This window comes from Rhineura floridana, chromosome 5 (genome assembly GCF_030035675.1).
Source record: "Rhineura floridana isolate rRhiFlo1 chromosome 5, rRhiFlo1.hap2, whole genome shotgun sequence".
Lineage (NCBI taxonomy): Eukaryota > Metazoa > Chordata > Lepidosauria > Squamata > Rhineuridae > Rhineura > Rhineura floridana.
In genome coordinates this window covers 180,319,399-180,341,786 of record NC_084484.1, presented here as the reverse complement: position 1 = coordinate 180,341,786, position 22,388 = coordinate 180,319,399, and the positions used below count along the sequence as shown (strand labels likewise).

Genomic DNA, 22,388 nt, shown 5'->3' with positions numbered 1-22,388 from the left:
AGGCCTGCCTCTCTTCTGCCTGACCTTCTGCTGTCTACGTTCTGCAGGTGAGGGGGGAGTATCCTGTGCACTGTCTGTGTCTGGCTGCAGGGCCTCTGCTGTCCCTGGGGTGCTCTGCAGCTGAGGGGCAGAAGGAGCTGGATTCTCAGGAGGCTCCTCCGTGTCTCCTGCTGCTCCTGGGTCTGCTGCTGTTACTCCCGAGTCGTCCTCATCTGAGGAGTCCTCTAACGGGGCCATGACAACTGGGTGGATTTCACCCCAACTTCTAAGGTGGCTTTTTCCAGCTGTACTGCTCCTATTTTCATGTTTTTTGTGTGTGATGTGATTTTTTTTTTAGGGGGAAAGGTGGAGTAAGTGTGCCAGGCCCCTTGTTTTGTGGGCCCACCTGGGCAGCTTCCAAAGAGAGGGAACTGCTACCTTGCCTAATAAGTATCATTATTGTAACTGGCGCAATGTGCTGCTGCCACATACTTGTTTGTTTATTGAATTTATATCCCGCCCTTCCTCCCAAACGAGCCCAGGGCAGCAAATGTAAACAAAACAATTTGACAAGAAAATTGAAAACATGCTAAAAATAGTTCAAAGAGCATTCCAACACACAATTACAATTAAAAACTTTCTTCTTGTTGTTGTTATGTGCCTTCAAGGCGATTTTGACTTATGGCGACCCTATGAACCAGTGACCTCCAATAGCATCTGTCATGAACCACCCTGTTCAGATTTTCAGTTCAGGTCTGTGGTGTCCTTGATGGAATCCATCCATCTCTTGTTTGGTCTTCTCCTTTTTCTGTTCCCTTCTGTTTTTCCCAGCAATATTGTCTTTTCCAATGAATCATGTCTTCTCATGATGTGTCCAAAGTATGATAACCTCAGTTTCTCATGGTTTAATTTGTTCTAACCCCCAATTTTTGTCTTTTTCGCAGTCCATGGTATCCGCAAAGCTCTCCTCTAACACCACATTTGAGGTGATTTTTCTCTTACCCACTTTTTTCACTGTCCAGTTTTCACATCCATACATAGAGATTGGGAATCCCATGGTCTGAATTATCCTGACTTTAGTGTTCAGTGATACATCTTTGCATTTCAGAAAAACTTTCTAAAACACAGTTAAAAACATACCAAAGCACAGCTTCAGTTCTTCAACGATCTTCAGGTTGCCAGGGACAGTCCCCTTTAGCCATCAAATACCTGGGTAATGTTTTTAAATTCCTTCCGAAAGTCAGTACTGAGGGAAACAGATGATAGGCAGGATGTTAAGCGGTCCACTTTGTTCTGGTGGGTGATTAACTGAGGTTGCAATAGAGGCTGAAAAATATGCTCTCTTTGCTTCTGCCATGGCTGTCGCAGGAATGACCATGGACTCCTATCTCTGTTTGGTCAGATTTGTGCCGGGACTTTCACCACCTACGCTCTAGCCGATGTCTGGCCTGGTTCATTGCCCGGAACTCCTCAATAAACCAAGGAACCTTCTGCGTTTCCCATGGCCAGAGAGGGTACTTAGGAGTGATCATGTCAATAGCGCTTTCCATTTCACTGTTCCAGAGTGAAACGAGGGCCTCACCATGAGCACCATCCGGATTACCTTGGAAAATCCTCCAGAGCGTTCTGAAATCCCTCAGGTTTCATCAGTCTCCAAGGGGCAAGCCAATCTTAACTGGTCCTCCACCTCTGCAGATGGGAGGGGGTATCAGTCACAGCTAATCCAAACCTCACCAGAGTTTGATCCATCCATGACACTGGGCCAATATTCACTCCCTACTGATCACCGGATCCTTCCCAAAGCCCTTGATAGCAAACCCCAGATCTAGGGTATGACTTGCAATGTATGTTGGGTGCACGGTGTATTGTGACAGCCCTACAGTTGTCACAGCAGCCCTGAAGCCCTGAGTTGGCTCAGACAAGGCAGTGTTGACAGTAGAACTGAAGGCTAATGCCCTGGGATTTTCTGACACCACAGCAGAGGCTGGCTCTGGGGGCTGGCCAGCAGGGTGGATGGTGCACCAGCAAGATCCCTGTTCTGTCTCTGATTCCCAACACCAAGCACAAACCCTCACACCCAGCTCCTAGGTGAGCTGGCATCCTGGTGAGAACGGTGGAATTTGTATCAATCACTGCCATGCCTTATCCCTGCCCCTCCAACCTTGGCTGATGCGACCTTGACTGACTTGACAGGAGAGCAAAGCTGGGTAAGTTCAGGACACACACACACACCTCACCCATCCAGGTCCCTGCAATACGCATCAGATCAGCCACCTGTTGTTGCCTCAACACAATCGGCTGAGACAATTGGCTGAGAGTCTGGTGTATAGTTTGTCTCATTAATTTTGTGATCGCTCTTTTGCTTGATTTGTTTTTAATTTGTTTGCGAATTCCCTTAAGGTTTGTCTGTTTTTAAATAAAGGGAGAAAGATGGGATGCACATTTTAAAAATAATGAATGAATAAAGTCATTCACCCTTGTAGGTGTTGCTGAAGCTGTCAGCCCAGTATATATCAGGTGACACGAGGAACTCATCAGGTCCCCTCTGGCCCTATACAGTTAACATAACAGCAGCCTGATGGATCTAGCCAGTGGCCTATCTAGTCCAACATCCTACTGTCACAGTGGCCAACTAGATGGCTATGGGAAGCCTGCAAGCTGGACCTGAGCACAACAGCACTCTCCCCTCCCTCTGTTTCCAGCAGCTGGTATTCAGAAGCATCCTGCCTCTGATTATGGAGGCAGAGCACAGCCATCGTGGCTAGTAGCCACTGGTAGCCTTATCCTCCATGAATTTGTCTAATCTCTTTTTAAAATCCATCTCAGTTGGAGACTTTTACTGCTTCCTATGGGAGCGAATTCCATAGTTTTAGTCTGTGCTTTGTGATGAAGTACTTTCTTTTGTCTGCCCTGAATCTTCCAATGTTCAGCTTCATTGGATATCCCCAACTTTTAGTGTTATGAAAGAGGGAGAACTTTTCCCCCCTCTGTCTGCTTTCTGGTTGCTGACTGTGGCCTAGATTCTGTAGCTTAGTTGGACTCTTGAGTTCTTCGTAGACTGTGTGTGTGTGTGTGTTGGACTGCCTTCAAGCCGATCCCGACTTGTGGCGACCGTATGAATCGGGTTTTCATGGTAAGCGGTATTCAGAGGTGGTTCGCCATTGCCTTCCTCTGAGGCTGAGAGGCAGTGACTGGCCCAAGGTCACCCAGTGAGCTTCATGGCCGTGTGGGGATTCGAACCCTGGTCTCCCAGGTCGTAGTCCAACACCTCAACCACTACAGCACACTGGCTCTCTTAATAATAATAATAATAATATGCTGAATAGGTTTCAGTGTTGCCTGCAGGACTAAATGTGGTTCTTGGCTCTGGGAAGTTCAAAGGCGCATGAGCCACAAAGACGGTTCCCTTAAATGTGGCTGCCTTGCACTTTCTATCCCATATTAACCATACTCTGTGCACAAGCTTTGAACTCCTGTTGACAGGAATGTTTGGAAGCCACAGAAAATCAATCTCTTCCCTTGCTCCTTACTCCCCTCTTATCAAAAATTTTAATTTTGATTCTTAAAAATCCCCAGCAGAAGCTCTCAAAGAGATTGACATTAAAAATAAATCAAATGGCAGTATCCTCCTGTATGTAACGTAGCTTTCTCCTTCTCGTCGCCGCAGGTCATCCCGGACTGGAAGGAGCAAGAGTGGTCAACCGAGAAGCCAGAGAACTACACCGGGATTTTCCACTTCGAGTTCTGGCGGTTTGGTGACTGGGTGGACGTGGTGATTGACGACCGGCTGCCAACGCTCCACAACCAGCTTATCTATTGCCACTCCAACTCCAGGAATGAATTGTGGTGCGCGCTGGTGGAAAAAGCCTATGCCAAGTGAGTGAGACAGCATGGTGTAGCAGTTAGAGTGCTGGACTAAGACCTGGGAGGCCGGGGTTCAAATCCCCACTCAGCCGTTAAGCTCGCTGTGTGGGTGACCTTAGGCCAATCACAGTCTCCCAGCGTAACCTACCTCACAGGATTGTTGTGAGGATACAGCAGTGCGAAGGAGGGGAACTATGTATGCCCTCTTGAGCTCCTTGGAGGTGGGATATAAATTCTATAATAAGATAAAACCAAGAAAACCATGCAGGGTTCAGAGCAGCAGGACAGGAAGGGGCTGGGTGCTATTTCATTAGAACCCTCTAGTTGGTAGAAGTCCCTTGCTCTTACTCTCCCTTTCCACAGAACTATAATTCCCAGGGTTGCCTGGGAAGATGGAATGCCTGTTAAGCCTCTCTAAGTCTGAAGCATAGATATCGGCACAGTCCCTGAATTAATAATAATAATAATAAACTTTATTTCTACCCCGCCCTTTTTCCAATAGCACTCAGAGCGGCTTACAACTGAAAACAACACCATTAAAACATACAGAGGTATACTATTAAAAAAGAATTAAACTATGAGAAAAATTAAAACCATAAAATATAGGTTAAAAACAGTGGACAATTTAAAATAATAAAATCATATAATGTAGTCACCAAACCTATGACACTTAATCCTGGTCGTTCTCTATCCCAAATGCCCGTTGAAATAAAACAGTCTTTACTTGTCGCCGGAAAGACGGCAAGGAGGGAGCTGATCGCACCTCACTCGGAAGGGAGTTCCACAGCCTAGGGGCGGCCACCAAAAAGGCCCTATCAGCTAAGATTACTTTCACTGTATGAGTATCTTTGTTGTTGTCATTTTTACGTGCCTTCAAGTCTATATCGTCTTATGGCGACCCTATGAATCAATGACTTCCAATAGCATCTGTTATAAACCAACCCTGTTCAGATCTTGTAAGTTCAGGTCTGTGGCTTCCTTTATGGAATCAATCCATCTCTTGTTTGGCCTTCCTCTTTTTCTACTCCCTTCTGTTTTTCCCAGCATTATTGTCTTTTCAAGTGAATCAGGTCTTCTCATGATGTGTCCAAAGTATGATAACCTCAGTTTCATCATTTTAGCTTCTAGTGATCGTTCTGGTTTAATTTGTTCTAACCCCCAATTATTTGTCTTTTTCGCGGTCCATGGTACCCACAAAGCTCTCCTCCAACACCGCATTTCAAATGAGCAGATTTTTCTCTTATCTGCTTTTTTACTATGAACCCTATGAGTATCTTACGAGTCTTGGTTTTTTTAAAACAAGTATTCGGCAGTAGGGTGTTCACTTTCAGGCAGGGTTGGGAAATCCCTTTTCCATCTGAGGGCCGCATTTCCTTCTGGACAAGCTTCTAGGGGCCACGTGCCAGTGGTGGGTGGGGCCAGTGGCAAATGTGGACGGAGCAACAAATGTGAACTTTGCCTTTGTACATACAGCAGGCTAATTTCTACACCTCATCTCACCCTCCTCTCTGCCCTCCATCCAGACACACAAGAGGCATTATCAGAGTCCACCGACACTTCCCAACGTTCCAGGCAAAAACATTCAGGGTGTGAAGCGGAGCCAGTGAGGGGTGTGGCCTAGGGAAAACTCCAAAGGCCATCTAGAGGGGCCTGGTGAGCTGCATTTGACACCCCCCCCCTGGCCTGAGGTTCCACACCCCTGCTTTAAGGAGTGTGCTTTTGGGGGGAGGTTAGCGGGGGGAGGTTGTCCAGATCAGACATGTACACAGTATTACTGTTCACAGCTTAAATTAAAGGTGAGCCTCAAAATGCCATCACACCTCCTCAGCCTTCTTCTCTGGGACAACTGGTACCACCATCTTCCCCCCCCCCCTGCAAATCATTTAGTTATTTAGTGGCGACTGTTGCCCTTGTCTTGGTGGCCTGTCCAGGCACCATAATTCCTCAATTTCAGCATCAGGACCATAGTGTCCTTATGTAGCATCTTCCCAGAGGCACCGTTGGTTAAAAATAAATAAACATGCCCCCTCCCGTACCTGGACAGGCACAATTGTATACGTTGTGGACCAACAAAAACAACTGGGACCTGCAGTAAAATGTTCTGCAAAACTTGGGGTGCCTCCCACAAGATGATAATAATACCTCCCTCTTCCTCCAAAGTAGCCCTGTTTTAGTTACAATCCTATTGGCACGCACCAGCTGTGTTTGCTATTGGAGTGATATGTGCATTTGCATGGGGGCCAGTAAAGCCTTTACTTTACTCCATGCTATCTTCTGTTGTTGTTAACTTGTTTCCCAAAGGTCTCAAAGTGACTTATATCAAAACATAAATGTAAATAGAATAGAATAACGTTGAATCCATTAGTCCATGGACCATAGCAAAGTAAAACAAGATCCCAAACAGAGCTTGGAAAAGTTAGTTTTTTGAACTACAACTCCCATCAGCCCCAGCCAGGCTGGGGCTGATGGGAGTTGTAGTTCAAAAAAGTAACTTTTCCAAGCTCTGATCCCAAACACTTAAACCTTTCATAAAAAGCAAAGGTTGCTATTAAAATGAATACATAACATATATACATTTGGAGCTAACGTCGGGATACATTTTATGCTGTCTTTGATCTATCATAGAGTCCAAGAACCTTTTCCTTGCGTCTAGCAGCCTTTACTGCCAACAAAGCGACCCTCCAAATCACATACGGGTTTCTTCTTCACTTCCCAGTACCTCATTTTCTTTTTAAAACAGGTTGTAAATAGAGTTCTCTGATATCAGTATATAGCTGACACTTGAGGATATAATGTCCCAAATCCTCTAGCACTGGTTCCCCACATTGTTTGGTATGTTGTTAAATCTCCCCATTTGCATCATTGATTCCATTTTGTTCAAAATGTACTTGTGTACATGCCTTCTGGTATTCAATTGTCATGGGGAATGACAAATGTCTTTCGTACTGATGCTGTCGTTTTACACTTGCAAACCATTTCGCTGTTCTTGAGGATGTGAGGGCAGTTATGTCAATTTGTGCTCCGAAACTCTTTGTTTGAAAATATTTCTAGTAACGTTTTCCTGTAGATCCAACGCTTGAATAGAGAATATAAACACAACCCCCATGACAGCCTAAGAAGCCTGACAGCACAATCATCTCAGTCTAGCAAATGCCTGCGAAAAAAGCCTTTACCTGGTGCTAAAAAGATTTCAGCAAAGGCACCAGGTGGACTTCACTGCAGAGTGCATTCCACAAATGGGGAGCCACAACTGAAAAGGCCCTGTCCCTTATCACCACCTCACCATCCAAGCCTCCCTCAGAGCTAGGTGGTATGATGATGATGATATAGTAGTAGTAGTAGTAATAATAATAATAATAATGCCTTCCACATATATATAACTCAAGATGATGTACAAAATATATGATGTTTTTATGATGTTTTAAATTGTTTTTAGTGCTTTTGTTTGCTGCCCTGGGCTCCTGCTGGGAGGAAGGGCAGGATATAAATCAAATAGTAAATAAACAAAATATAAATAAAAACAAGTTAAAAACAATTAAGCAAGATTTAAAAAAAAGAAACCCAGCCGAATGCACATCCCTGACAGAGACCTAAAGATGACACACGTCACTCCTCAGACAGAGGGGGAGGTCTGTGTTGCAGCCCTTGTTAAAATCCTTCTCTTCTTCTATGTGTAGACTCTCGGGATGCTATGAAGCCCTCGATGGAGGCAACACAGCTGATGCCTTAGTGGATTTCACTGGCGGTGTCTCAGAACCCATTGACCTGTTAGAAGGAGGCTATGCAAACGACGAAGCCAAGCGAAGTGCCCTCTTCGAGCGGGTTTTGAAGGTCTATAACCGGGGAGGTCTCATCAGCTGTTCCATAAAAGTAAGGAAGCAACAGTGTTGATATAACTGGAGGAGGCGATTAAAGTGGTCCTGATATTGTCCTTAACCTTATGTTGCACCCAGGACCCGGTGCAAGGCGTAAGTCTAGTGGAACCGATTGGGAGCCGTGACCATAGTGCTATAAAATTCAACATACAGTGGCTTTCAAAAGTAATCAGACCCCTGACCAGTGTTCTCATATTACTGAATTACAAATGGTACATTGCAGTTTTGTTCTGTATGATGTTTTATTTTGAAACACTGAAACTCAAAATTAATCAATGACTGTAAGTTGACATTGGTTTTATGTTGGGAAATGTATCATACATTGGTCAGGGGTCTGATTACTTTTGCATGGTACTGTATATGTAAATGGACAACTGCCAAGGAAGTCCAACGCCGTCACATTTGACTTCAAAAGGGGCAATTGCCCAAAATGACAGAATTGATAAAAAAGAAATTGCAAGGGGAAATGGAGCAGTTCAAAGCAGAGTTCTTAGAGGTTGAAAACCACAGTGATAGAAGCTCCTTTAAAAAAGGAGTAGACAAATTCATGGAGGATAAGCCTCTCAGTGGTCACTAACGGCTATGTTCTGCCTCCGCACTCAAGGGCTGTATGCTTTTGAGTACCAGCTACTGGAAACCGCAGGAGGGGAGAGTGCTGTTGCACTCAGGCCCTTCTGCGGGCATCCTATAGGCATCTGGTTGGCCGCTGTGAGAACAGGATGCTGGACTAGATGGACCACTGGTCTGATCCAGTAGGGCTCTTTTCATATTCTCGGCTATATACCGCAGATTATGAAAGGTACCCACCAGGGCCAAGAGGATGCCAGCGTGGTTAACTAGCCTAGTCAAATAAGCTGTTAGAGGCAAGAAGGTTTCCTTCAGAAAATGGAAGTCTTGTCCAAATGAGAAGAAAAAGGAACACAAACTTTGGCAAAAAAAAAAGCAGACAATAAGAGACACAAAAAAAGAATTTGAGTAGTACATTGCTAAAGACATAAAAACCAACAACAACAAAATATTTAAATATGTTAGAAGCAGGAGACGGGCTACGTCTTCACCAGGCACCAGAAGGCAAGAGACCTTCTCTTGGGAAGGCACTCTGTAGTTTTTGTGCCACAACGGATCAGGCCCTGCTTTGTCTCCCTCGCTTATTTTGTGGCCTCAGTCCTAACACAAAGAACTTGGTGCTCAGCCACTAGTGAAGGTCCACAGGTGTTTTTATCCTTGCCAGCATTCCTATTACAGACTTCCCTGGGTCAACAGTTCTAACTACTCTTTAATTCTTCTCATAAACACCATTTTGTAAACTTCATTTGTTCCCTTGGCAAGGCCACCTCAGCCACCGACATGGAAGCCCGCCTGGATTGCGGCCTGGTCAAAGGGCATGCCTACGCAGTCACAGATGTGAGGAAAGTCCGCATAGGCCACGGGCTGTTGGCCTTCTTCAAGTCAGAAAAGCTGGATATGATCAGGTTGAGGAACCCCTGGGGGGAGAGAGAATGGAACGGCCCATGGAGTGACACGTGAGTAAGGTCTGGAGGAGAGTCCATTGAAAATGGGGGTCAAGGCAAGCAGCTGACGCTTGTCCACAATGACTGTGTGGCTTTGGCCTCACTAATATGGCAAATCTGCTTCTGGACTGTGACGGGGAATTTTTATAGTTCATTGGACTGGGGGTCCTTGAGGGAACTGAAGACACAGGCTTGCAGCAAAAAGGTAGGCCTTTATTGGATGACAGCATACGCTTGGTCAGTCTCCCTCTGAGTGAGTGGAGAACTGCCCCATGGCACTGTTTGCCTGGAGTTTTTATACACTTCAGGACAAAGAAATTAGCATTAACGAATCAGGAGCTTACACATCAGTATTACCTAGGCATTACAGTATTATATAGGCATTGCACAGACACTGCATTTAAATTGCATTGGCACTGCATTATGTCCTAGTCAATCTGGCAATGTTTAAAACTTCACATTCCAGTACATTTTCGCCATGAGCTGAGTACTCCAGCTAATGAGCTAAGCATTTTAGTTAATGCAATCCTTCCTACATTTTGGAGAGGACAGAGATGTTCAGAGATGTTCAGTGTCTGTTCAGTGTTATCTAATTTTGTAGTGTTCTAGCTGTTCTATACAAACCAAAACAGGGAAGACAACTCCAAGAAGAAAAGGGTTCTAGCTGGCTACTAAACTTATTAAAATATTACAGGCATACCCCGCTTAACGTTGCCCCGCTTAACGTTGCCTCGCTATAACGTACATGCTCCATTCGTCCCTATACCCCGCTTAACATTCGCGCGCTTCGCAATAACGTACACTTTATTGGCACGACGCCGCTGCCATCTAGTGGTGATTGCGTGCAGTACAAGTGAAGACAATTGCTTCACTTAAAGTTTATTTTCACTTAAAGTATACTCTCCGGTCCCATTGCGAACGTTAAAGCGGGGTATGCCTGTATAAACTTTTATAGCTTTACAAAAGAATATATTTTGCTTATTGTTTGAAGATAAAAATTCTCCATCAACTGTGCCAGTTCAGATTGCAGCATAATGTTTTTCCATAAAACAGAAAAGGTCCCCGCACGGAGAAAACTGTCAGGGAGAAGACTTCTGAACCAACTCTCCTCCCTGGCAGCTAGTTTTTTATGTGGAAGGAAGGGTGTGTGTTGTGTGTAGCACATTGTGGACTCCTTGTGGCTCTCTGACCATAGCTGAAGATTCGCCCACTTATGCAAACCTCACCATTCCTCAGACAGATAATGTAATTGCAGTGCATATATGCTGGGTTTGTTTGCATGTGGATTCACTGAAATCAATAAATATTAATATGCATTAAAAGAATGGCCCCAAACCATTTACTTAATAATTACTTTAATACGCCCTCCACATTTTCCCACTGCTTAATGTCTCCTCCTGTTCATTCCTGCAGCTCTGAGGAATGGCAGAAAGTGAGCAGTAGTGAGCGGGAGAAGCTGGGAATGACTGTGCAAGATGATGGGGAATTTTGGTGAGTACATTGTGTGTGTTTATAAAATAAAAATAGAGATTTCTTTACGTCCCTCCTTCCGTGGCCCTGTGAATATATTCAGGGCTTTGTCTTGGTACAAAAGTTGCCAGTCCCACAACAAGGGCCTGCAGGTTTCAGCTTGTTACGGGGCAAGGTTTTGAACGGTGTTGGGAAAAATACTGAAACGGAGAGGATGAATGGATATTGCAGAGCTGGGAAAGGTTCAGAGAAGGGCAATCAAAATGATCAAGGGGCTGGAGCGATTCCCCGACAAGGTAAAGCCGGGCCAAGTTCAAGGTTCTAGTTTTGGCGTACAAAGCCCTGTGGAGCTCGGGACCAGGATACCGTCTTACCCCTTATATGCCCAGCCGAGCACTGCGCTCTGCAGGTAAGGGCGTCCTGCCAGTACCATCTTATCAGAAGGTTTGTTCTGCACAATATAGGAAACGGGCCTTCAGTGGGGCGGCACCTACCCTGTGGAATTCCCTCCCTTGGAATATTAGACAGGCGCCATCTCTATCTTTTCGGCGCCTTTTGAAGACTTTCCTCTTTCAACAAGCCTTTTAAGTTGAGACCTATCCCAGTCTGCGTCTGTGTCAGAATTGCTTAATATGTTTTTTAATAATGTTTTTAACCCTTTTTTAAGGTTGGTTTTTTAAAATATTTTTAACTCTGTTTTGTTTTAATGTATTTTAAGATCTGTTTTTATGATGTTTTAGTGTTTTTGGTATTTTGTTTGCCGCCCTGGGCTCCTGCTGGGAGGAAGTGCGGGATACGAATTAAATAATAAATAAATAAATAAATAAAGTTACAACGGTCAAGGCTTTTTCATTTAGACTAAATGGGGCTAAAGGGAGACACGATGTGTTAAATTATTTTATTTATTTATTTATATTTTATTTATATCCCGCCCTTCCTCCCAGCAGGAGCCCAGGGCGGCAAACAAAAGCTCTAAAAACACTTTAAAACATCATCAAAACAGACTGTAAAATACATTAAAACAAAACATCTTTAAAGTATGCATGGAGAAAGTGGATAGAGAGAAGTTTCCGTCTCTCTTAATATTAGAACCCAGTGGGGCCATCCAATGAAGTTGAACGCTGGAGGATTCAGGGTCAGGCAAAAGAAAGTACTTCACGCAGCATGTAGCTAAACTATGGAATTTGCTGGACAGGATGCAGTAGTGGCCACTCAAAAGAGGTTAGCCAAATTCATGGAGGATATTGATGACTACTGGCCACGATGGCTATGTTCTTCCTTCGCCGTAGAGGCCCATCTCATCCAGCAACCCGCCCTCACAGTGGCCAACCTGATGCTTCTGGAAAGCCTACAAGCATAACCCGAGTGCAACAGCCCTGTCTGCACTGACGATTCTCAGCTGCTGGTATTCAGAGGCACACTGTCTCTGGCAGTAGAGGAGGAGCAGAGCCATCATCTGTCTATCTGTTCATTTGCTTCTGGATAACTCTGCAGATTCCCCAGATTTGTTTTCATATAGAAAATGCAGGTCAGCTGTGCATTTAAAATGAATCCAACGTTGGTGCTGATTCAGGCTAGCAATGTAGAGAAGGGCTCACCCATCCCTGTATATCAGAGAGGAGGAACCTGTGACCATCCAGGTTTTATTAGACTCCCATCAGCCCCAACAAGCATGGCCAATGGTCAGGGATGATAGGAGTTGTAGTCCAGCAACACCTGGAGGGTCACAGGTCCCCCATCCTTGCTATATGCTGTCGAACCACAGGAAACGCAGGTTATGCATAGTATCTTAAAGATGGTACCCACGCTGGTGTAGCATCAGAAGAGAAGACTACAAGGCACCATTTTACGTGGCCTGGTTTTGAGTCAAGTTGATCTTCTCCCTACCCTAGGATGACATTTGAAGACTTCTGCAAATACTTCACTGACATCATCAAGTGCCGTCTCATCAACACGTCTTACCTGAGCATCCATAAGACCTGGGAGGAGGTGGTCTTGCGGGGTGTGTGGATGAAACATGAGGATCCCTTGAAGAACCGCTGCGGAGGCTGTATCAATAACAGAGAGACCTTCTTGCAGAACCCACAGGTGAGACGTCAAAGGACGGCAGCTTGGGTGAAGCCAAAGGCAGCATTTCTCTCTACCTTTCTGAGTGCGTATTGGCTTTAAAAAGTCTCCATTTACAGTGGACAAAAAAGGTTGCATGCATACTAGTAGCTTTCTGACATGGATTTGGAAGTGGTTCCCGCTCTGTGTGCAGCAGACAGGGAACCTCCAGAATGTGTACACATCACTTCCAATCTAATCAAACTTCGCAGCACACTTACTCATTGGGCCCTCTAAGTGAAACCCACTACTTTAAATGCATACTTTTTATTTTATTTATTTATTTAAATTTATATCTCACCCTTCCTTCCAAAGGAACCCAGGGCAGCAAAGGCTGCAGTAATAACATTAACACTTAAAAATAAAATAATTTAGAAACAATAAATATCTGAAGCAAATGTGAAAACGGATACAAGCAAATCACGCATCTGGATAGGCCCATTGAAACAGAAATGTATTCAGCAGGCATCTAAAGACGTTTAGTGATGGTGCCTGCCTAATGTCGGTAGGCAGGGAGTTCCAAAGTACAAGTGCTTCCAGTAGCACCCATTAAAGTGAGGAACCCACACCGAAAATATGCACATGACTCCATTTTGCCCCCTGCATCTTGTCTATGCAGTACCCCAGTGAAAAGGATGATCTCCCAGTTCACAGCAGGCCCTTGAGAAGATCCCCTTCCACCCCCTTCTCCTTGGGTTAGCTAATATTTGTCCTCTGGTTTCCTTTCCCTCTGGCATCATGTTTCTTCTTCTGCCTTTCTCCTTTTCTGAATGGTGTATAAAATTATGGCTGGTATGTAGAAAGTGGATACAGGAAAGTGTTTTTCCCTCTTTCCAAATCCTAGAACTCAGGGTCATCCAACGAAGCTGAATGTTGGAAGATTTGGGACAGACAAAAGAAAGTCCTTTGCACAGCCCAGACCTAAAACTATGGAACTCACTTGCACAAGAGGCAGTGATGGCCACCGACTTGGATGGCTTTAAAAGAGTGTCAGTCAAATTCATGGAAGGATAAGGCTATCTGGGACTACTAGCTGTGATGGCCATCTTCTACCCTCCTCTGTTGGAGGCAGTGTTGCTTCTGAATCCCAGTTGCTGGGAACCGCAGGAGGGAAGAGCACTGTTGCATTTGGGTCCTGCTTACGGGCTTCCTGTGGGCATCTGGTTGGCCATTGTGAGACCAGGATGCTGGACTAGATGGGCCTTCTTTGGCCTGATCCAGCAGACCTGCTCTTGCATATGTTCTTATGTCCCTGTGTCACCTCAGGCAAGGGGCTGTTTACCTCATGGTGCCTTCTCCCTAACCCAGTTTGGCATTCCTCATCCCTGTCTTAGTCCTCGTGGCCTCCTGTCTCCTTATTTGGTGTTAGTTTCCCCTCCCCATCCTTCTTCTATCATTTGCATGCTACTCCATCTCTCCTGATGTTCTCCATCTCTTGCCTCTTCTATTCGTTGTTGTTGTTATGTGCCTTCAAGTCGATTACAACTCATGGCAACCATGTGAGTAAGAGACCTCCAATAGCATCTGTTATCAAGCACCCTGTTCAGATCTTGTAAGTTCAGGTCTGTGGCTTCCTTGATGGAATCAGTCCATCTCTTGTTTGGCCTTCCTCTTTTTCTACTCCTTTTAGTTTTTTGCTGGTTCCATCTGAATGCTGCCAATCTACTTATCCTGTCTTATTTTTGTAGTAAACGGTGTATTCAGGCTTCCTGGATTCAGGCCTGTTGTCTTATTGGTCCATCGGTGCCCCCCCCCCCGCTTCTTCCCCTCCCAATGAAAAAATATGGTTTTGCTGCTGTGCTATATGACTCTGGGTTAAGGTGCTGACACTCCTTCCTTGGGTGTATGCGTGTAGCACTATATTCACATGTAGGGAAGGGCATCTGCTAAGAAAGATATCTGCCAGGTTCCGTGCACTTTTTAAAACTGTCCACAGCCATCGGCCTCCGCGCGTAAGGTCCAATGCATTTTTTAAAATGTTATTTCTGTGTTTCATCTGCCATTAATACACTGTTTAACATCATAGGGACATAGGAAACTGTCTTATACTGAGTCAGACCATCTAGCTCAGTACTGTCAACACTGACTGGCAGCGTCTCTCTAGGATTTCAAGCAGGATTCTCTCCCTGCCCTTTCTGGAGATGCCATTGGGGACTGCACTTCTGCATGCAAGATGGATGCCCTACCAATGAGCTTAGGGTTTCAAAGCAGCGTAAACGAGGTTACAAAAGTTTAAAACAGTTAAAATGAACCATAAAAATCAGAAAAGCTTACTCAAAAGGCCTGCTGAATTTTTTAAAAAAACAACCTTCACTGAAGATTTCAACAAGCCTTTGGAACTGAAAGCTGTTAAGGACAGGACTTGAAGGGTGCTGCGTTGCTATTGTCTAATTGTATTATTTTAAACTGAGTTTGAATTATTTTAACTGTATATGTGAATGGTTTTAATACTGTAAATAGCTTAATTCGATTTTAATCTAGACTTTTGTATGTTTTTAATTATATGTGTGCTTTTATCTGGAAGCCGCCGTGAGTTCCAGTTTTGGAAAAAGGGCGGGGTAAAAATAATGATAATAAATAAAATAAATAAATAAGTGGGCCTTTTTTGGCTAAAATTCCATGGGCACTTAGCACCTACCTTTGCTATTAGAGGAAGTGACACTTTAGCACTTATATAGTGCTTTCAGGTATTCAAAGTATTGTATACATAATCTTCTAAAGCAACCTTTGCCAACCCTGGTCCCTTCCAGATGCTTTGGCCTGCAACTCCCATCAGTGTGCTGTTGGGTGCCGATGGGAGTTGTAGTCCAAACCTTCTGGAGGACATCAGGTTGGTGAAGGCTTTTCTGAGGATTACAGCTTCTGTCCTCCAAACATGCTTATATTAGTACCTGCATATTGCAGGTCAAGGTGCAACGAGTGGGAGACTGCAGCAAGCCTAAGTGAGTTCTTGGCTATGGAGAACCTGTGCATTTCTTGATTTGAAACTCAGCCGACTTTCCTGATTTGTAGCTCAACCTCTTAGCCACTTACGTTACACCACAAAAAGATGCCTGCTGGAGTTCCTGGCTTGCAGGGCGCCAGCCATATGCCTCCCCTGCCCCACAACTACTCCTATAGAATCATAGAGTTGGAAGGGGCCTATAAGGTCATCAAGTCCAACCCCCTGTTAAATGCAGGGATCCAAATTAAACAGACTTTAAAAACAAGTAGACATCATACAATTGTCAAAAATTAGATGATTTTTAAACTGTTGATTTTTGTTTTTAAAACCATGTACATAATAAAATTACATGTCTGGATGGGCCTGCTTAAACAGAAAGATTTTAAGCAGGCATTGAAAACAGTACAACAAAGGCACCCTGCCCCCACTCCATTTAATCCAGATTTAATCTGGGGGGGGAACAATCTGTTAAAAAAACCTGCCTCTTACCAATGTTCCGTGTGCAAGACCTGAACAGCCAGTTTACAATAATAGAATCATAGAATTGGAAGGGGCCTATAAGGCCATTGAGTCCAACCTCCTGCTCGATGCAGGAATCCATACCCGACAGGTTCATTGGGCCCTGGGGATTTGAACTTGTTCAAAGTGATTAGGTATTTGTCTATCAGTCTCAAGCTGCAATCCTGTGCCTTCAGTTTCACATTTCCCAGGTGGGTCATAGACCCCCTTTTGGGAGAAGACTGAGCCAAAGTAGGAATTGAGCATTTCTGCCTTTTCTTTGTCATCTGTTATAATTTTGCCACCCTCATTGAGTAGCTGTACCACCGTTTCTTTTCTCTGTCCTTTACTATGAATGAACCTGAAGAAAGCTTTTTTGTTGCTTTTGGCATCTTCACTAACCTCAACTCATTCTCAGCTTTAGCCTTCCTGACGCCATCCCTGCAATTCCGTGATACCTACGTGTACTCTTCCTTTGTGGCCTGGCCTTCTTTCCACTTCCTGTATGTGTCTTTTTTTTGTTTTCAGGTTATCTCTAGGTTTTCTGTGAAGCCACATTGGCTTCTTCTGCTGTCTTCCCTCTTTTTTTCTTCATGGAATTGTTTGGCATTGTGCCTTTAGAATTTCCTCTTTTAGAAACTCCCACCCATCTTGGACTCCTTTTCTCACTAGGGTCACTCGCTACAGGACCTTACTTGCTATTGTTCTGAGATTATTAAAATCGGCTTTCCTGAAGTCCAGGATACACATAAGCTTTTTCTTCCTTTAAAATCAAGAACCCTAGTAGAGAGTGGTCACTTTCTCCCAGAGTTCCCATAACTGCCACTTCATCCACCAAGTAGTTAGAATCAAGTCCAGGATAGCTGATCCTCTGGTTGCTTCCTCCACTTTCTATAGAAGAAAGTTATCTCCAACACAAGTCGGGAATTTCTTGGAGGGGCCACGTCTGGAAGAATTTGTCTCCCAACAGATAGCAGGGTAATTGAAATCCCTCGTTACTACTACATCATGCCTCCTCGAAACATTGGCAGTTTGCTTTTCAAAAGTTTCATCCTCATCTTTTCCTTGACTGGGTGGTCGGTAGTAGACTCCAAGCACCACGTTCCTTTTATTCCTTGCACCATTTATTTTAACCTAGATACTCTCGGTGGAGCTACCAAGCTCATCCTCCTGTATTTCTGTGCAGGGATATATATTTTTAACATAGAGTGTGACTCCACCTCCCTTCCTATTCCTTCTGTTCTTTTTGAACAAGTTATATCCTTCAATCGCTGTGTTCCAGTCGTGGGAGTCATCCCACCAAGTTTCAGGTATACCTATCAAGTGGTATTTACTGTCCTATATTTAAGTTCATCCTGTTTGTTTCCCATACTCTGGGCATTAGCACACAGACATTGAAGACCATGTGATTTACGGCCTGATTTCCTTCCTACATTTTTATGAAGAATATTATTGGGCCCCATTAGAGCCATTCCCTCAGTTCCTCTTACTGGGCACAAGCCTTTGTTAGTTGCTACTGCCACATTTACGTCTCCCTCTCACTCAGGATTCAGTTTAAAGCTCTCCTTTTTATCCTGTTTTTCTTGTTCTGCCAGTATGTTTTTGATGTGAAGAAAACAGAAGACGAAGTCCTCTTTTGCATCCAACAGAAGCCCAAAAAGACCAATCGAAAGGAAGGCAAGGGGGAGAACTTAGCGATCGGATTTGACATCTTTAAGGTAAGGCAAGGTTGGGTAGATGACTGTCAGTTGCTGGCTCATCTCTGAGGCCTGCTTCTCCAAATTATGGATGTAAAAAGGCATTGTCTTCCATTCCACTCTCTGTTCATCGCATGCAGCACTGTTTCTGTTCTGCTGCAGCTGATCTTCTACCAAAAACTATGTTATTTGTCTCACTGTCTGCTGTGGTGAAATTATATAACTTTACATAATTAAACATGTAAATTATGTTGTCATCCTTTATTTATTTATAAATACATTGGTATACCACTATTTCATTTTACAAAAAACATCAAAGTGGTTTGCAACAAATAAAAAACGTATAATAACCATTAAAAATATGGTAAAAACAAAGGCCAACTACTGCCAGGAGGCATCTTCTTAACTGCCTGCATAAGCCTGACGGAACAGAAAGGTTTTCAGTAGGCATTTCAAGGTTAAAACAGAAGACGCCTGCAGAATCTTTGATGGCAGAGCGTTCCAGAGAACTGGGCTGGTAACGCTGAAGGCTCAATGTGATGTCGATGTTAAATGAGCCTCGCCAATTTGGGGAATGACCATCCTGCAGATGAACTGTGTGATGGAGCTGAGATAGAAGGGTTCAGGTTTATATTATTTCATTCATTTCAGTGCAAAGGAATCACAGTGCCGATTGGGGTGAGGAAACGTAATCAATTAGATACTGTTTGTGGATTGAAAGCACCACCACAGTGAATACTGATCATATTTGCTGGATTGATTTCCATTCTGGGCATGGGAAGAATAAGCCACTCCCATTTATTTTTTCTTTGGCATCCTCCAACATCCCAACAGTTAGGACTCAGCAGAAATTGTGCAGAAGGGCCAAATGCAGCCTTCCTCCAAGGAACTCCATGCAGCATACGTGGGGGATATTCCCATTTTCTCCTCACAACAATCCTGTGAGGTGGGCTAGGCTGAGAGATGGTGTCTGACCCAAGGTCATGCACTGAGTGCCATGGTTTAGTCAGGGCTTTGAATTCAGGTCCACCACTCTGTGATTGCGTTGAGTGCACTCGCATTCCAGGGTGTGTAGTGGTAAGACCATAGTTTGTTTCAAAGAACTATATGTTGCAGAATATCCTTGCCCCTTAACATGAACGCAACAATTAGGCTATTTACCGGAGGAAATACGCCTGGCGCCTACAGTTCTTTCTTTTAGGCGCCAGGTTAAGACCTGGCTGTACTCCCAGGCATTTTAATGTTCAATGTTTTATGTTTAATGTTTTAGTTTAATGTGTTCCTTTCTGTTACTGATTTTATTCTATATTGTATTTTAATCTCGTTTTGTACGCCGCCCAGAGAGCTATTAGCTATGGGCGGTCTAGAAATGAAATAAATAAATAAAAATAAATAAAATAAAAAAGCCTTCTGTTGGAGCCAATAGAAGGGGTGGTATTCAACACTAGTCTTGCTCAGAGTAGACCCATTGAAGTTAATGGACATGGTCAACTTAGATTCATTTCAATCGGTTTACTCTTGAGTAGGACTTAGCTGACTACAACCCAAGTCTAATTGTGGAGGGTGATTTTTTTTGGAGGGGGAGGGAACCCACAGCTGGAGATAGAAGGGTTAATGCACACACACAATTCCCTCCCCCCAGTTAAGCTTTAAAGCAGCCTTCTTTCAAACCTAATTTCAGTGGAGGCAGAATGCTTCCGGATGCCAGTTGCCGGAAACCACAGGAGGGGAGAGTGCTCTTGCGCTCAGGTCCTGCTTGCGGGCATCCCATAAGCATCTGGTTGACCGCTGTGAGGACAGGATGCTGGACTCGATGAGCCTTTGGCCAGATCTAGCAGGGCTCCTCCTATGTCCTTGTGGGGGGGGGTGCACCAGGGGAAGGCGAGGACCCTGTGGGTGCCAGGGAAGGCCTCTGTGGGGGTATGCTCACCACAGGCGTTGCAATGGCAATCCACATGTTTACGGCGCAAACAAACCAGTTCCCTGCCCCCCCCCCCCGGTTTGGTGATTCTCTTTTTCAGCTGACACTCAGCGTTCCATGGCTTCTGGTGTCCACTGACACCTTGTGCACAGTTGTCCCCTTTGGGGTTGTTGCTTTTTTTAAAAGACTTTTTGTGTTTTGTTTGCAAATCCCTGGGTTCCCCCGGCTCCCTGAGTATGTGCTGATACATTTCTCAGTGTCCCTGCCTTGGCTCTATTTCTGTCGGCACAGGGGCGTAGAGTTCGCTATTAGAGGGACTGGGGCCAAAGGTTCCAGGCTCAGTCCCTGGCATCTCCGTGCTTTGCATGCGGGAGTTCTTGAGTTCTGCTGCTGACATCCCCAGCTCAAGGATCTCGGGTAGCAAACGCAGATGGCCAGTCAGAACAGACCATGTTGGATGTGGCTCCACTTGAGGTCCCTTAATTTTTATTTATTTAATTAATTTGTATCCCGCCCTTTCTCCCAGCAGGAGCCCAGGGCGGCAAACAAAGCACTAAAACACTTTAAAACTTCATAGAAACAGATATTAAAATACATTAAAACAAAACAGCATTAAAAACATTTAACAACAACTTTAAAAAAGGGTTAAAAACATTATTAAAAAACATATTAAGCAATTCTGACACAGACGCAGACTGGGTCAAGGTCTCAACTTAAAAGGCTTGTTGAAAGAGGAAAGTCTTCAAAAGGCGCTGAAAAGATAGCAGAGATGGCGCCTGCCTGATATTCAAGGGGAGGGAATTCCACAGGGTAGGTGTCGCCACACTAAAGGTCCGCTTCCTATATTGTGCAAAACGAACCTCCTAATAAGATGGTATCTGCAGGAGGCCCTCACCTGCAGAGTGCAGTGATCGGCTGGGCATATAAGGGGTAAGACGGTCTTTCAGGTATCCAGGTCCCGAACTGTACAGGGCTTTGTACGCCAAAACTAGAACCTTGAACTTGGCCTGGTAGCAAATGGGCAGAGCGTATCTGCGGTGGTGGCGGTGGGGCGAACCCACGTTCTAGAACTGGAGCAAAACAATTCTGGAGTCAGAACAAATAAAGGAAATGAATTACATTGGACATCAGCTCCTTCCCACCCAGCCACCCTGTTGCTTTTGTGCTTTACTCCGCCCAGGTGGAACTGAATCGGATCTTCCGGATGCACACTCTGCAGTCCAAAGTAGCCAGCTCCATCTACATTAATTCCCGCATTGTCTTCCTGAGGACGGACCTGAAAGAAGGGCGCTATGTCATCATCCCAACCACCTTTGAGGCTGGCCATGTGGGCGAATTCCTTCTCAGGGTGTTCACAGACGTGCCTTCTGATTGCCAGTAAGGGACTGCCCTTCCATGCTTTCCTTAGGAGCACAGGAGGAGCCAGGCCAGGTAGCTCAGTATTGCCTGCACTGACTGGCAGCAGCTCCCCGAGGTGTCAGAGAGGGAGTCTTTCCCAGGCCTTTCTGGAAATGCCGGGGATTGAACCATACTCTACCACTGAGCTAAGGGCCTCTTGCACAGGTGAACCTTGCTGGCTCTGGCTCTACTTAGCTGGAACTCGTAACCAGTGCTGCTGCCTGCCTGCCTGTGCCCCAGCTCCTCAGGGATGATGGGACCCTGAGAGGAGAGAAAGACCAGAAGTTCTGGGGTGAAGCTGCTGATGTGTTTGGGGTGTTTCCCCCCCCTCTTTCCAGAGAGCTGATCCTGGATGAACCCCCTCACACCTGCTGGAGTGGGATGTGCGGCTATCCACAGCTGGTGTCGCAAGTCCACGTCATCTCGGCTTCTGGGTTGAAGAACCAGGACTCCCAAGAAGGTGCTGGAGCCTCCCTGTGCCTAAACGGAAGCACGTCAAAAAACAGCAGGGGGGGATTGTTTAAGAAAGCAGGGGACCTTTTGGCTGACGGTGGTCGAAACCGCAGAGGTTCAGCTGCCTTTTTATTTATTATTTATTTAATTATTTAATTTGTATCCCGCCCTTCCTCCCATCTTCTCCCCTTAGGAGTGGATCCGTACGTGATCATTAAATGTGAAGGGGAGAAAATTCGTTCGCCAGTGGTGAAGAATGCCTTGGCGCCAGAATTTGACGTGAAAGGCGTGTTCTACCGCAAGAAGCCAGGGCAACTGATCATCATCCAGGTGAGGCTGCCTTTAGCTGGAAGACACTTTGCCAATGTGAACTGCAAGACTACAGAAGAGATGCTTTGCAATTAGGACGCTGCCAAAGCTTCCTGTAGCGGGGTGGGTGTTGCTGTTTGTTTTGTTTCTGGTATGGTGTGTTTATTTTTCTTTTTAACAATGTTGCAAGTTCCGTGGAGATGTTTGGGTAATGACTTACTAATCTAATCAATAATGATCAAAAACCAGTAATCAATAATAATAATAATAAGGATAGAACACATTAAACAGGCACATTGTTACACTTACCCACTTGTCTTTTCTGCATGGATGCACCCTGAATTGTTAAAGCACATTTAAAGC

At 44.8% G+C, this 22,388-nt stretch overlaps 1 protein-coding gene across 2 annotated transcripts in view; it reads left to right on the top strand.

Moving 5' to 3' along the window:
* Positions 1-22,388, top strand: part of CAPN5 (calpain 5) — a 106,084-nt gene that overhangs the window by 78,089 nt on the left and 5,607 nt on the right. For both annotated transcript variants that reach the window (XM_061629025.1, XM_061629026.1), the window contains exons 4-12: positions 3,647-3,855; positions 7,521-7,713; positions 9,048-9,241; positions 10,643-10,720; positions 12,592-12,787; positions 17,843-17,965; positions 21,046-21,242; positions 21,602-21,723; positions 21,910-22,046. In XM_061629025.1, coding sequence (XP_061485009.1) covers positions 3,647-3,855; positions 7,521-7,713; positions 9,048-9,241; positions 10,643-10,720; positions 12,592-12,787; positions 17,843-17,965; positions 21,046-21,242; positions 21,602-21,723; positions 21,910-22,046 — 1,449 coding nt within the window. The remainder of the gene's footprint in view (positions 1-3,646; positions 3,856-7,520; positions 7,714-9,047; positions 9,242-10,642; positions 10,721-12,591; positions 12,788-17,842; positions 17,966-21,045; positions 21,243-21,601; positions 21,724-21,909; positions 22,047-22,388) is intronic.